The 9758-nt window shown below is 44.0% G+C and overlaps 2 protein-coding genes and 1 non-coding gene across 5 annotated transcripts; all 3 read right to left on the reverse strand.

Moving 5' to 3' along the window:
* Positions 1-1907: 1907 nt before the first annotated feature.
* On the reverse strand, positions 1908-4349 carry mrpl28 (mitochondrial ribosomal protein L28). Of its 3 annotated transcripts, none has more exons than XM_029172354.3 (6): positions 4191-4349; positions 3517-3826; positions 3169-3321; positions 2958-3092; positions 2608-2694; positions 1908-2372 (listed from the first exon to the last, which is right to left on the reverse strand). In XM_029172354.3, exons 2-6 carry the CDS (start codon positions 3799-3801, stop codon positions 2280-2282), a joined length of 753 nt encoding a protein of 250 aa, XP_029028187.1. In that variant the 5' UTR covers positions 3802-3826; positions 4191-4349; the 3' UTR covers positions 1908-2279. The 3 variants fall into 3 exon arrangements, with proteins under 3 accessions (XP_029028187.1, XP_029028185.1, XP_040929337.1); XM_029172352.3 differs by having other exon boundaries at positions 2608-2697; XM_041073403.2 differs by lacking the exon at positions 4191-4349 and adding an exon at positions 4049-4179 and having other exon boundaries at positions 2608-2697.
* A 486-nt stretch (positions 4350-4835) lies between these two features.
* trnastop-uca (transfer RNA opal suppressor (anticodon UCA)) lies at positions 4836-4922 on the reverse strand. Its single transcript has one exon. It is a non-coding gene; the product is annotated as a tRNA-Sec (tRNA).
* Positions 4923-5789: 867 nt separating this feature from the next.
* LOC114868643 (uncharacterized) lies at positions 5790-8673 on the reverse strand. The gene is made up of 5 exons (XM_029172432.3): positions 8499-8673; positions 7440-8042; positions 6812-7047; positions 6347-6534; positions 5790-6244 (listed from the first exon to the last, which is right to left on the reverse strand). The coding sequence occupies exons 2-5, from the start codon at positions 8038-8040 to the stop codon at positions 5932-5934; spliced, it is 1338 nt and encodes a 445-aa protein (XP_029028265.1). The 5' UTR covers positions 8041-8042; positions 8499-8673; the 3' UTR covers positions 5790-5931.
* Between the last annotated feature and the right edge of the window lie 1085 nt (positions 8674-9758).

Below are 9758 nucleotides of genomic sequence, written 5' to 3' on the forward strand. Positions count from 1 at the left end.
AAAACCTACTGTATTTATACCATTAAAGAACCCAGTCTGTGTTTATTATCACTTATGAGAGTGAGTTTGAGATAAAAATGACATCACTTACTGTCTATGAGGCAATTGCTTAGCTCGTTGGGTAACAGTTAAAGGATGCCAGGCTACTTGCAGTTTAGAAAAGTCGCATTCTATCAAGTTAATATTTAACTGATTAATTATCACTCAGGAGAAAGTGGTCTTACATTAAATGTGCCATTTCACACGTGACGTGTGCAGTCGTCTGTGCACCTGGTTGCTATGCATGGCTGTTGGGCGTGTGCTGCCTTGAACTGGGCACCAGAGACGAAGAAACTGTCCAACACGTCTGATCCATCCACACACGCTGACAGAGACCTGGGAGGAAGATCACCTAGTTTTTCATTGACTTTAACACATAAAAGCAATGACAGGAATCTGGCCCAACAATATAATATTATTATAGTATAATATATTATGATATATTGCAGTGCTATAATTCCTATGTAATTCAATCTGAATGAAAAGCAACTCAGCACTTACTAACCTGATGCACAGGTACAACTGAGTTGAAACACTGAGGGCAACTACAACTGGCTGTGCAACTGAGATGAGAGAGTGATGTGCAAACAGGACAATCTGCTAAAACACTGAATATATGAGTCTTTAACATCATCATTTATCATTTAGCACCTGAGTGGAGATCAACAAGCCAGATGTTTTCTGTCATCCTAAAACCAACGAAGCCCCAAATGCGGCTCCTGGTGTGTCAGTTCCACAGTTTGCAGACCAATCTAGTTATACGTACATGAGGGTAATTCCAGTGAGCCTGTGTCTATATAAGGACTAGATTCTGTTTACAGGTGACAGGTTATCGTTTGCTCCTCCGTTACCAAGGTGTTTACACCCACGGGAGTCCCCGCTCCAGTAGGGACTCCCCATCTTACCATAATAGCACGTTGCAACCACAGAGTGACAGCATCCATATAACTGACACTGACCCCAAAAAAACATTGAAAGCGAAACCGGCGAGACGCGGGTGTTTTTTTGCCTCATTTTCATATTTCTTTCCATTCGTTAACTCAGACACCTTATAAGGATCACTGATGCATTTGAGTAGATGAGTGCCTTATTACAGCGTTGTTATATAATGACAGCAATATTAAAATACCAAAAATGTTGAAATTTAAACTAAAGCCTTATTTTAACTGTTTAATGTAGAATGATACAACTTTATATTTGACTCTTTCAAAGTTTTTTGGCTCCACCTGATGGGTTAACAAAGCCATAACACCCCAGACCTGCTAAACTAGCATCAACAAGCATGAATTGTTTTCCCTAATCCCTAAAGAAGCTGTTTAATTCTTGGTCACTCTCACTTTCTTACTAATAGTTGATCAAAATAAAACTTAAGCTGCAGAAACCTTGATCCTTAGTAATTGACCATGTTTGATAAAGCTCTCAGATTTTTGCATTAATTTAAATCTGTACTTAAGTGTTAGTCAAAATAATGTGGCAAAGTAACACTAATTAAAGTACTACGTCTTGCATGTGTGTCAATAAATCTAAACTGAGATATATATATATATATATATATATATATATACACACTTTTTAAAACTATTTCCTTAATAAGGCTTAAGGAAGCCAGTACTTGAAGGTGAATGAAGTGTAACAACATTACACACTGGAAAACCACGCATGCATGCACGCACGCACGCACGCACACCAGTATATAGACTTACATATTTTATAAACAGAAGGAAAACTAGAAACAAACTAGAAGGAAGGCTCTGTTTAATGTAGAAAGAGGAAACAGACTAGATCTAAAAACTGAGAATAAGAATAAAATAATATAATTTGTATGGTATAAATTGAATTGCTATTGGAGAACAGACCAACACAAACAGTTTAAAAAAAAGAATTTGATTTTAATTTTTCAGATAACCTATACAAAGACGTTATATACTAGCATGTCTGGTAATATTTATACTGTTGGGGATTTTCTCCATGAATCCTGAAATGTTTTGCAAATGGATCTTACATGCGATGGGGAAAGCTAAAGATGTAGATAACCTTTATTCCAATATGACCTTGTCTTTTTCTTTGCTCCCAGATGGAACCACAACATGAACAAACAGGAAGTTCTCCGAGTGAGCATTCAGTGGTGAAAAGGTTTTAGAAAACAGAAAGTTTGTGACTCAAACTCCCACCACCATCTGGAGAAGTTTGACACTTCAACCCACTTTGCTCCTCAGCCTGATAATGTCCAGTTTAGGTCATCACTTCTCAACAACCAGTGGCTCCGCCAGTTTTTGAACATGCAGCTCTTCCACCAGCTGGTCCACACAAACCTTAAAGAGAGGCTCAGGCTTCTAAAAGACAAGAGTGGCAACAAAACTGCATATAAAAAACACTGTACACGGTAACAAGCAAAGACTGTCACATGAAATATTAGAGCTTTAACTGTATTGTCTGTGTCTCTGTCTTATTAAGGAACAAACGTCCAGGTTATGTGAAGATCAAGAAGCTCAGATAAGGAAACTGGGTGAATATATAAATAATAACGGTCATAAATCAATATTGGCTGTGTTTGTATTCACTTGTTACCTTGTACTCCAGCTGCCTCTGTTTCTCCACAGCCTCTTCCAGACTCAGACCCACCCACTCTGCTTCCTCCTCTGGGATCTCAAACTGCTGCTTAACCAGCACAAAACAGAAAGAAAGGCAATTTAGTTTTAAATCCTTTTGCTCCCCCTTTACACTTCAAGGTCACTTTTATGATCTAGGGTATTGTGCAAAAATCTGTTTTTTAAGATTTATTTGAGCAAGAGAAAGCTGGAAAATATACTTTATATGATATGTTTAATGTTTATATGATAGTTTAATTGACAAAGATGTTTGCGTATTCATAACTGTTACAAAAAAAAAGAAAAGTGCACTGTGTGAATCTGACAAACCTTGTACTTTTCATAGACCTTCTCTCTCTTGACTGGGTTACTAGGGTACAGCTCAGTATCTTTGCGTGCCAGACGAAGCAACAAGGCCCTCTTCAGATCCATTCCAAGCTTGGAGTTGAGGTCTTCCTTTGGTGTCTGAAAAGATAGGGACATCAGGGTTGTTTAGAAGCCTATGACTAATGTCATTTCATTTGACCCAGTTCTCACTTACTTTGAGAATATAAAAGTCAAATCCAAAGGCAGAATCGATGAGGTTCAGGGTGCGTGCTGTGACAGTGATGGTGAACTTGTGGTCCAGGATCTCGCTGTACAGTTCTCTCTTTAATAACTGTGGTTTCCATGTCTTCTTTAGACGAGTCGACATCTAAATGCAGAGATGTTGGGCGGGGTGTTCAATTAACAGGTAAAATAGCTGCTGAAATATTTCTATTGATCCAAACATAAGAGAGACATTAATGCACTTTGCTTCCTCTAGGCTGTGATGTACCAGAGCCTTAACACCAATTTTTCTACAATACTATACTTACCAATTAACACAAAAATCATTTTAAAGACTCACTTTGTCATTATTTGCATATCTGTAGCCTGATATCCAGCCTTCTCCTCCCCACAGGCCATCCTGGGACTCTGGAGGGTAGTAGATGGGAATTGGCACATCCTGGACCCGTTCCTTCTGTCCTGTCTTCGGACTGAGACGGTACTGGACCCCCAGGGGCTTCCAGTGGACAGGAGTGGGCTCTTTTTGTTCGAGGGACTTAAGATAGTGTTTGGGGAGGCGAGCATAGATGCCCTCTTTCAGTTTAAGGGCTTCCGAGACTTTTGGGGAGTATTTTAGAAGAGGCATAATGGATTGTCTTTCAGAATCAAACCTGGGGTCCAAAAAAGGAGAATAAAGATTAGAAAAAAAGATCAAACGTAGCCAAATTACTTCCAAAGCTAACGGAGTTGAATATTTTTTGACAGAGCTTTGTTATATTAATAAAAAAACTAAGTAAGCGCAAAATGCTGTTCACCAAAAGGAACACAACAAGCTCTATAAAAACACGACTATATAACGTTAAGTAACAAATGAAACAGAAGTCAACGCTTACTTGGTCACAACAAGAACAGGTGAGTAACAGTTAAGCTAAGCGGCTGGTAACAGACTACATAAGCCAACGGCTACACACAGTGGTTGATATCATCTATGAAGCTCTCTACAAGTCAAATATGCCGTGCAAAGTTATTTCTTACCGATCAATAATAAAACCAGGTGCAGAGACGTTTTTAAATCTATCGCCAAAACCTTACAAGGGAAGCAAGGGCATCATGCACCCTCCATATGCTTCCGCATTGTTTGCCCCGCCTCCAAAGGTCATTCGGATTTGGGGACGCTTCCTCGCAGATGATTGGTTCACAAACGCTATCAATCACTTAACCCAGGCAAAAGCGGATGTAATCGCCATTCGTGAATAACGATGTTAAACGCTACTTTAACGAATTATATTCAGTATATTTTGAGCAAACCACACGGTTGTTTGTTACATTTTAAGATGCACAATATAAAGCAGCTGTAACTGAAGCTGTGTAAGATGCAAGCGATTAAACGTGACTTTTAATTATTTCTTCTTTTATTGTGAAGTGCAACAATGATTGACAGGAAGTAGAAATGTGACGCAAGTTAGAGACTTTTGTTTTTAACGGTTATAAAACATGCAAGTATAGAACGACTGACAGCGATATATTAAATATAATATAATAATAAATAGTAGTCATTTTTTGTGGTTTGTAAATATATTGTTACGTCAATTCTAACACAAAGCGTAGAGGGACTAAAACCTGCTTCTTTTCCTATAATAAGTTTTAAGCATTTACAGTCTTGAAAGCGGACAGAGATGTCGCCCGAAAGGTGGAATTGAACCACTCTGCCGCTAAGCAGCTACAGGTTTGAAGCCTGCACCCCGGACCACCGAGGATCATCCGGGCATTTCGTTCAAGGCTGCTGCGTCATATATCTACTTTGTATTGGCAGGAGTGTTCTGAGTCAGGGTGTTACCTGATCGTATTATCGCGACTTTGTTTTTTTCAAAATGGAGCTTGTTTACAGTCAAAGCAAACATATAGCTCAACCATTACAGCATTTGTAAGTTAAATAAACTCAAAAGACAGGCACACTACTGAGTCTTTTCTGTATTATGCAAAGTAGACACATCTGATTGGTTGGCTGGAAGTATAAAGGTGGCTGCAAATCACGTCATCACAGGTGAGACACATGTCGTGAAAATATATGCTGGGTGAATATTACTTATATATACTTAAACAGCCAATCAGTTATAACATCAGGTTTAACCGATTTACCCTTTAATTATCTGCAATTACGGTAGCTAAGTGTCCCACTTTAATAAATCTAGACATCTAGGTGCAAATTAGATATATTAATTGTAAGTTTGTAAAACACTATTATGTATACAATGGTTATGGAGGAAATAAATTACGTAAAATGAAATAAACCAGGGTTCAGGTCCAGGGTCACCCAGGTGTCTTTCTGTGTGGAGTTTGTGTGTGTGTGGGTCTGCCTCAAGTACTCAACTCAAGCAATGGTATCACAGTTTCCTGTAGAACTACCAGATTATAGTAAACACATTTGGTGCGAAAATATTCTTCTTTTAAATAATAGAAAACTAATTTTAGCCTGCAATCTATAGCTGTCATATAAATCTAGTACAATAATTTCTTCAATACAAAAGACAGATGTGTAGAATGGGAAGTAGAAAATAATAAATATAATAAAAAATATAGGTATATGCCTAAGTGGCATAAACGTGGTGAAAAGTCTGACACGTAGAAGATTCGCAAGATCTCAAGACACCATTTAATATATGTTTGCTTTCATTACAACACCCATCATGTTTATTTAAAACTGGCTTAGTTCACTTCATTATTCATGGAGGTCAGTCAGACCTCATCTCATCCATTCCATTTCCTCCACTGTGCGTCAGAGGAAGGTGTTCTCGATAACCAGCGACTGAGGCTCTTCCTCGGATGCTCCAGCCGGTGGTGCCAGCGGGCTGCTGGCCTCCTCCTCATGAGGAGAGCAGCACATGCTCCGTGCACAGGCTCTGCCACAGGCGAGGCTGCAGGCCGACGCGGCCGGCGGGCGGGAGTCCTCCCTGTGCACCGCAGGGGGGCCGTCGCCCTCGCGGCCCCCGGAGGCCGCCGAGCACTGGGCGAACTCTGGCTGCACGGTGCAGCAGCTCACGCCCGCGCTCTGCAGCACCTCGGTGACCCCCGCCATCAGCTCAGCGCACCTGGGCACACGCGGAGTGACAGAAACGCATCGTCTGTGACAACTCATATTGGCGACAACCAGTCAGTCTCGATACAAAAGAGACGGAGCGGCCCGACGTCACCTGTGAGCGGGCAGCGTAGCACTGCAGTGCACGTGGGCAGAGGCCACCGTTAGCGACTCCGCTAGCTGCCAGATGTGCAGGTCGTGCACAGCCTGCACCCCGGGGACGCTCGCGATCCTCCGCTGCAGCTCAGACACGGAAACGTGTGGCGGCGCGGCCTGCAGCAGCATCAGGCCGTACCTGCACATCTGGACGAGAACAGGTGCAGGTTTAGACATTTAACAAGCATATGCAACACAAATAAATACAAACAACCACAATCCACTTTTTTATATACTTTTAAATGTACTAGCTGGAACTAGCAGGTGAGGAGAATCAAGGGTTAAATTAGTTAAGAAGAGATGTTTAATGAGGTTATTACAAAGTAGCAACAACAAACTGTTCGTCATACAAAATTGTCTTATTAAAACACCTAATTATTGCTTAAACGTTGGTCCAAAAAGCATGAGCTGCCACTGAACAGACCTGCGGCCTTACTGTGGCGATCAGCGTCACCACAGCCAGCAGAGCGAGAGCAGGGTCCAGGTAGAGCAGGAGCCCCCAGGTCCCGGCGCCGTGCAGGCTCAGCAGCGTCGCCAGGCTGTGGCCCAGCACCAGAAGAGGCGTGAGAAGGCCCTGAGTGACCAGGACCAATGACAGGAGGCACGCGGCCCGGCGGCCGCCCGCTGCGGGCCCGTCCTCGGGACGCGGCCACTCGCAGGCTGAGGAGGTTTGAGTGGCAGAAGACAGTAAAAAAAACAGAATTGTTTCAAGATTTGTTTTGACACAGCAGAGCTGCAGTGGTCCAGGACTCGCCCCGGCCCAGCTTGGCTTTGCTTTTCAGACGGTGGGAGCCGAACAGAGGAATGAAAAACAAACATGACACTGTTTGATCTTCCTTTCAGCTGAATATACACTTGGCTGCTACTTCAAAGTCAAATCTATCAGAGCAACATCATCACCTGGGCTACAGGCTGCTAGCTTGCGTAGCATCATAGGAATGAAAGTGATGATAATAATATTAATAATAGGCTCATTGGGATACTGGTCCAGATTAAATATGATTCTTTATTATTAAATCTGGATAATCTGCAGTCTTTGCAGGTGACTTTACCTCTGTGGTTAACTTCAATGTGCGATTCGGCTCCCGGGTGCTTGCGCACCCTGACCCGCAGCTGATCCCAGTTCAGCCTGAGCAGCAGCGTCTTGTGCAACAGGCTCACAGCGCCGACCAGCACCAGTAGCAGGGGGTGCTGCACTGGGTGTGGGTCCAGGGAGAAGCTGATGATTTGTATCAGGTAGGACACACACAGGGAGGCCAGGAGGAGCGCCGACAGGAACGCGCCCACCGGCTGAACCCTGCTGCTGCCGTGGGACACGCCGCAGGCCGCTTCAGGGGCGTCGGCCACGGAGGACGCGCCGCGGCTGCGCTCAGCACAGACGGGCTCTTTGGTGCCGGCTGGTGTGTCTGAGGCGGTGAGAGGGGCGGAAGGTGGCCCCGCCGGGGCCGGGGCATCAGGTGAGGGAGACACGGGTTTAATTATACTTGCGGCTAGAGGAGGAGGAGGAGGAGGAAGAGCCACGGACATGAAGATGAAGAGCGTGTGGAAACCGTCCACCAGGGTGATGAGGGACTTGCACAGCTGACTGACGGTGACCTCACACACCAGCAGTAGGAGGGTCACTGCCAGCACGCACCAGTGTAGCACCCGCATCCCTGCAGAGGGAGTGGAACACCGTCACGTCTGACCATTCACTAGTTACATGTAAAAAGACTGCGTCTCATAGTTGCACAAAGGTGATTTGTCCAGTCTGACGTCTAATTCTGGGACAGGAACATTTCTAAAACACTTTATATAAAATGCTCATCTTGTCGCTTCATGTTGCAGCTGCGTCTGTTACACTCAAGGTCACGGTGAGTGTTAGAATAGATGCTTGTTGATTTTTTTCAGTCAAAAGAGTCAAACAAAACTTCCCTCATCAGAACTTTTACTTTTAATGCCGCAAATTACTTTTGTATCATTACTTGAGAATACATTTGAACTTGTTTGTGCCACGGCTGTGAAGCAATATGCAAAATGTCAGGATTTCTTTCACCGTTGACCGTAGCCTCCTAATAAATAAACCGGCACAAACACAATCAGCCCCGTTTCCCAGCGTAAAGTCTAATTACCCAAGACGAGTGGACGAGCCTCGGGCAGCAGGCAAACGGTCAGAGTGGCTCCTTGGATGTGCTCTGCTCCGTGCGTCAAACCCAGCGTCTCCCTGTCTCTGCCCAGCGCGCTCCTCCTCGCCTCTAATCACAGTCATGTGAGCTGAGGAGGGTGGCGTCGTCCTGTCCTCCGTTATCCCCGTCCGCATTCCCTCCTCAGCTCCACGGTGGGAGAAAATGCCTGCGAGCGCGCGGGCCCACCCACCCGCCCGCCCTCCAGACCCGGCCTCAGCGGGTCAGGCTAATTTGCACTAATTAAATCTTCATTGTGTCGTCAGGATTATGAAAGCAGATCATATCATGGGGTGATTGGAGTAAAAAGGAATCCCAGGCTGCTTAATAAATCAACCAGTCTATGTAAATTACTACCAGTTCAGGAACAGCACACGCTGACTCTGTCCAACATGTCTTTCATTTTAATTTTATACTGTATTGTAAAAATGAATACAGTATAAACATTATAAAAAAGGTTGTAGTTCTGAGCTTTGGGATTATTTAATAGTTATTAGGTTTCATGATTGGATATAAACTATTCACAGACTTTAGGCTTTATTACATTTAAGAAAATAATCACTTTTGTACATGTTTGTTCAGTTGTGTTTTTCTATGTTGTGCTGCTGTGTGAAAAAGCACTCTACTTTCTTGCCAGAAATGAGTTGGAAGCACTGATATCACTCTGGACTCTTAGCTTAGCTTGCAGGCTGGAGACAAAGGGACCCATGTGACCAGACATAACGCAATCGAACCACACACACACACACACACACACACGTGTGTTACTGAGCCTCAGAGGTGCGTTAACGCACTCATGATCCCACGGTGTCTGCTGAGGTCCCATCGGCCCCTGCTCAGCAGAGCCAGCGTGCAGCGGCTTGTTGCACTCCACTGGGCTGGGAACCAACAGTGCAGATAGGGACTGACACCTCCGATAAATCCCCACAGTGCGAGCGGCGTGCCAGCACATTCCTGAGGCACGGCTGGGCCCGAGGAGAGACCCGGCGAGGAAGCTTCTGGTCCCGAAGTGGCACAAGGGCCTGGAGCGAAAACGCTTCTGTCGGGTCTGTCCTGCTGCCTTCGCTTAGAGGAATGTAGGCCAAAGGTTTGTAATGACGTCGTTTATAACAAAGTCACGGTTCTTTATACGACATATAAACCTTAACTAGTGATGGAATTTAATATTTCTTACTCACTGTTGGTTTTGTGGCTGCTGGTCTTTCAGTC

This window comes from Betta splendens, chromosome 13 (genome assembly GCF_900634795.4).
Source record: "Betta splendens chromosome 13, fBetSpl5.4, whole genome shotgun sequence".
In the NCBI taxonomy this organism is placed as follows: Eukaryota; Metazoa; Chordata; class Actinopteri; order Anabantiformes; family Osphronemidae; genus Betta; species Betta splendens.

Coding starts and splice junctions, on each gene's coding strand:
- mrpl28 (XM_029172352.3), bottom strand. CDS start 3,801: ATGCCTCTTCTAAAATACTCCCCAAAAGTCTCGGAAGCCCTTAAACTG. Junction 3,322..3,516: donor GATATGCAAATAATGACAAA/GTGAGTCTTTAA, acceptor CTCTGCATTTAG/ATGTCGACTCGTCTAAAGAA. Junction 2,698..2,957: donor AGGTCTATGAAAAGTACAAG/GTTTGTCAGATT, acceptor GTGCTGGTTAAG/CAGCAGTTTGAGATCCCAGA.
- LOC114868643 (XM_029172432.3), bottom strand. CDS start 8,040: ATGCGGGTGCTACACTGGTGCGTGCTGGCAGTGACCCTCCTACTGCTG. Junction 6,535..6,811: donor TCGCCACAGTAAGGCCGCAG/GTCTGTTCAGTG, acceptor GTTCTCGTCCAG/ATGTGCAGGTACGGCCTGAT. Junction 6,245..6,346: donor GCTACGCTGCCCGCTCACAG/GTGACGTCGGGC, acceptor GCGTGTGCCCAG/GTGCGCTGAGCTGATGGCGG.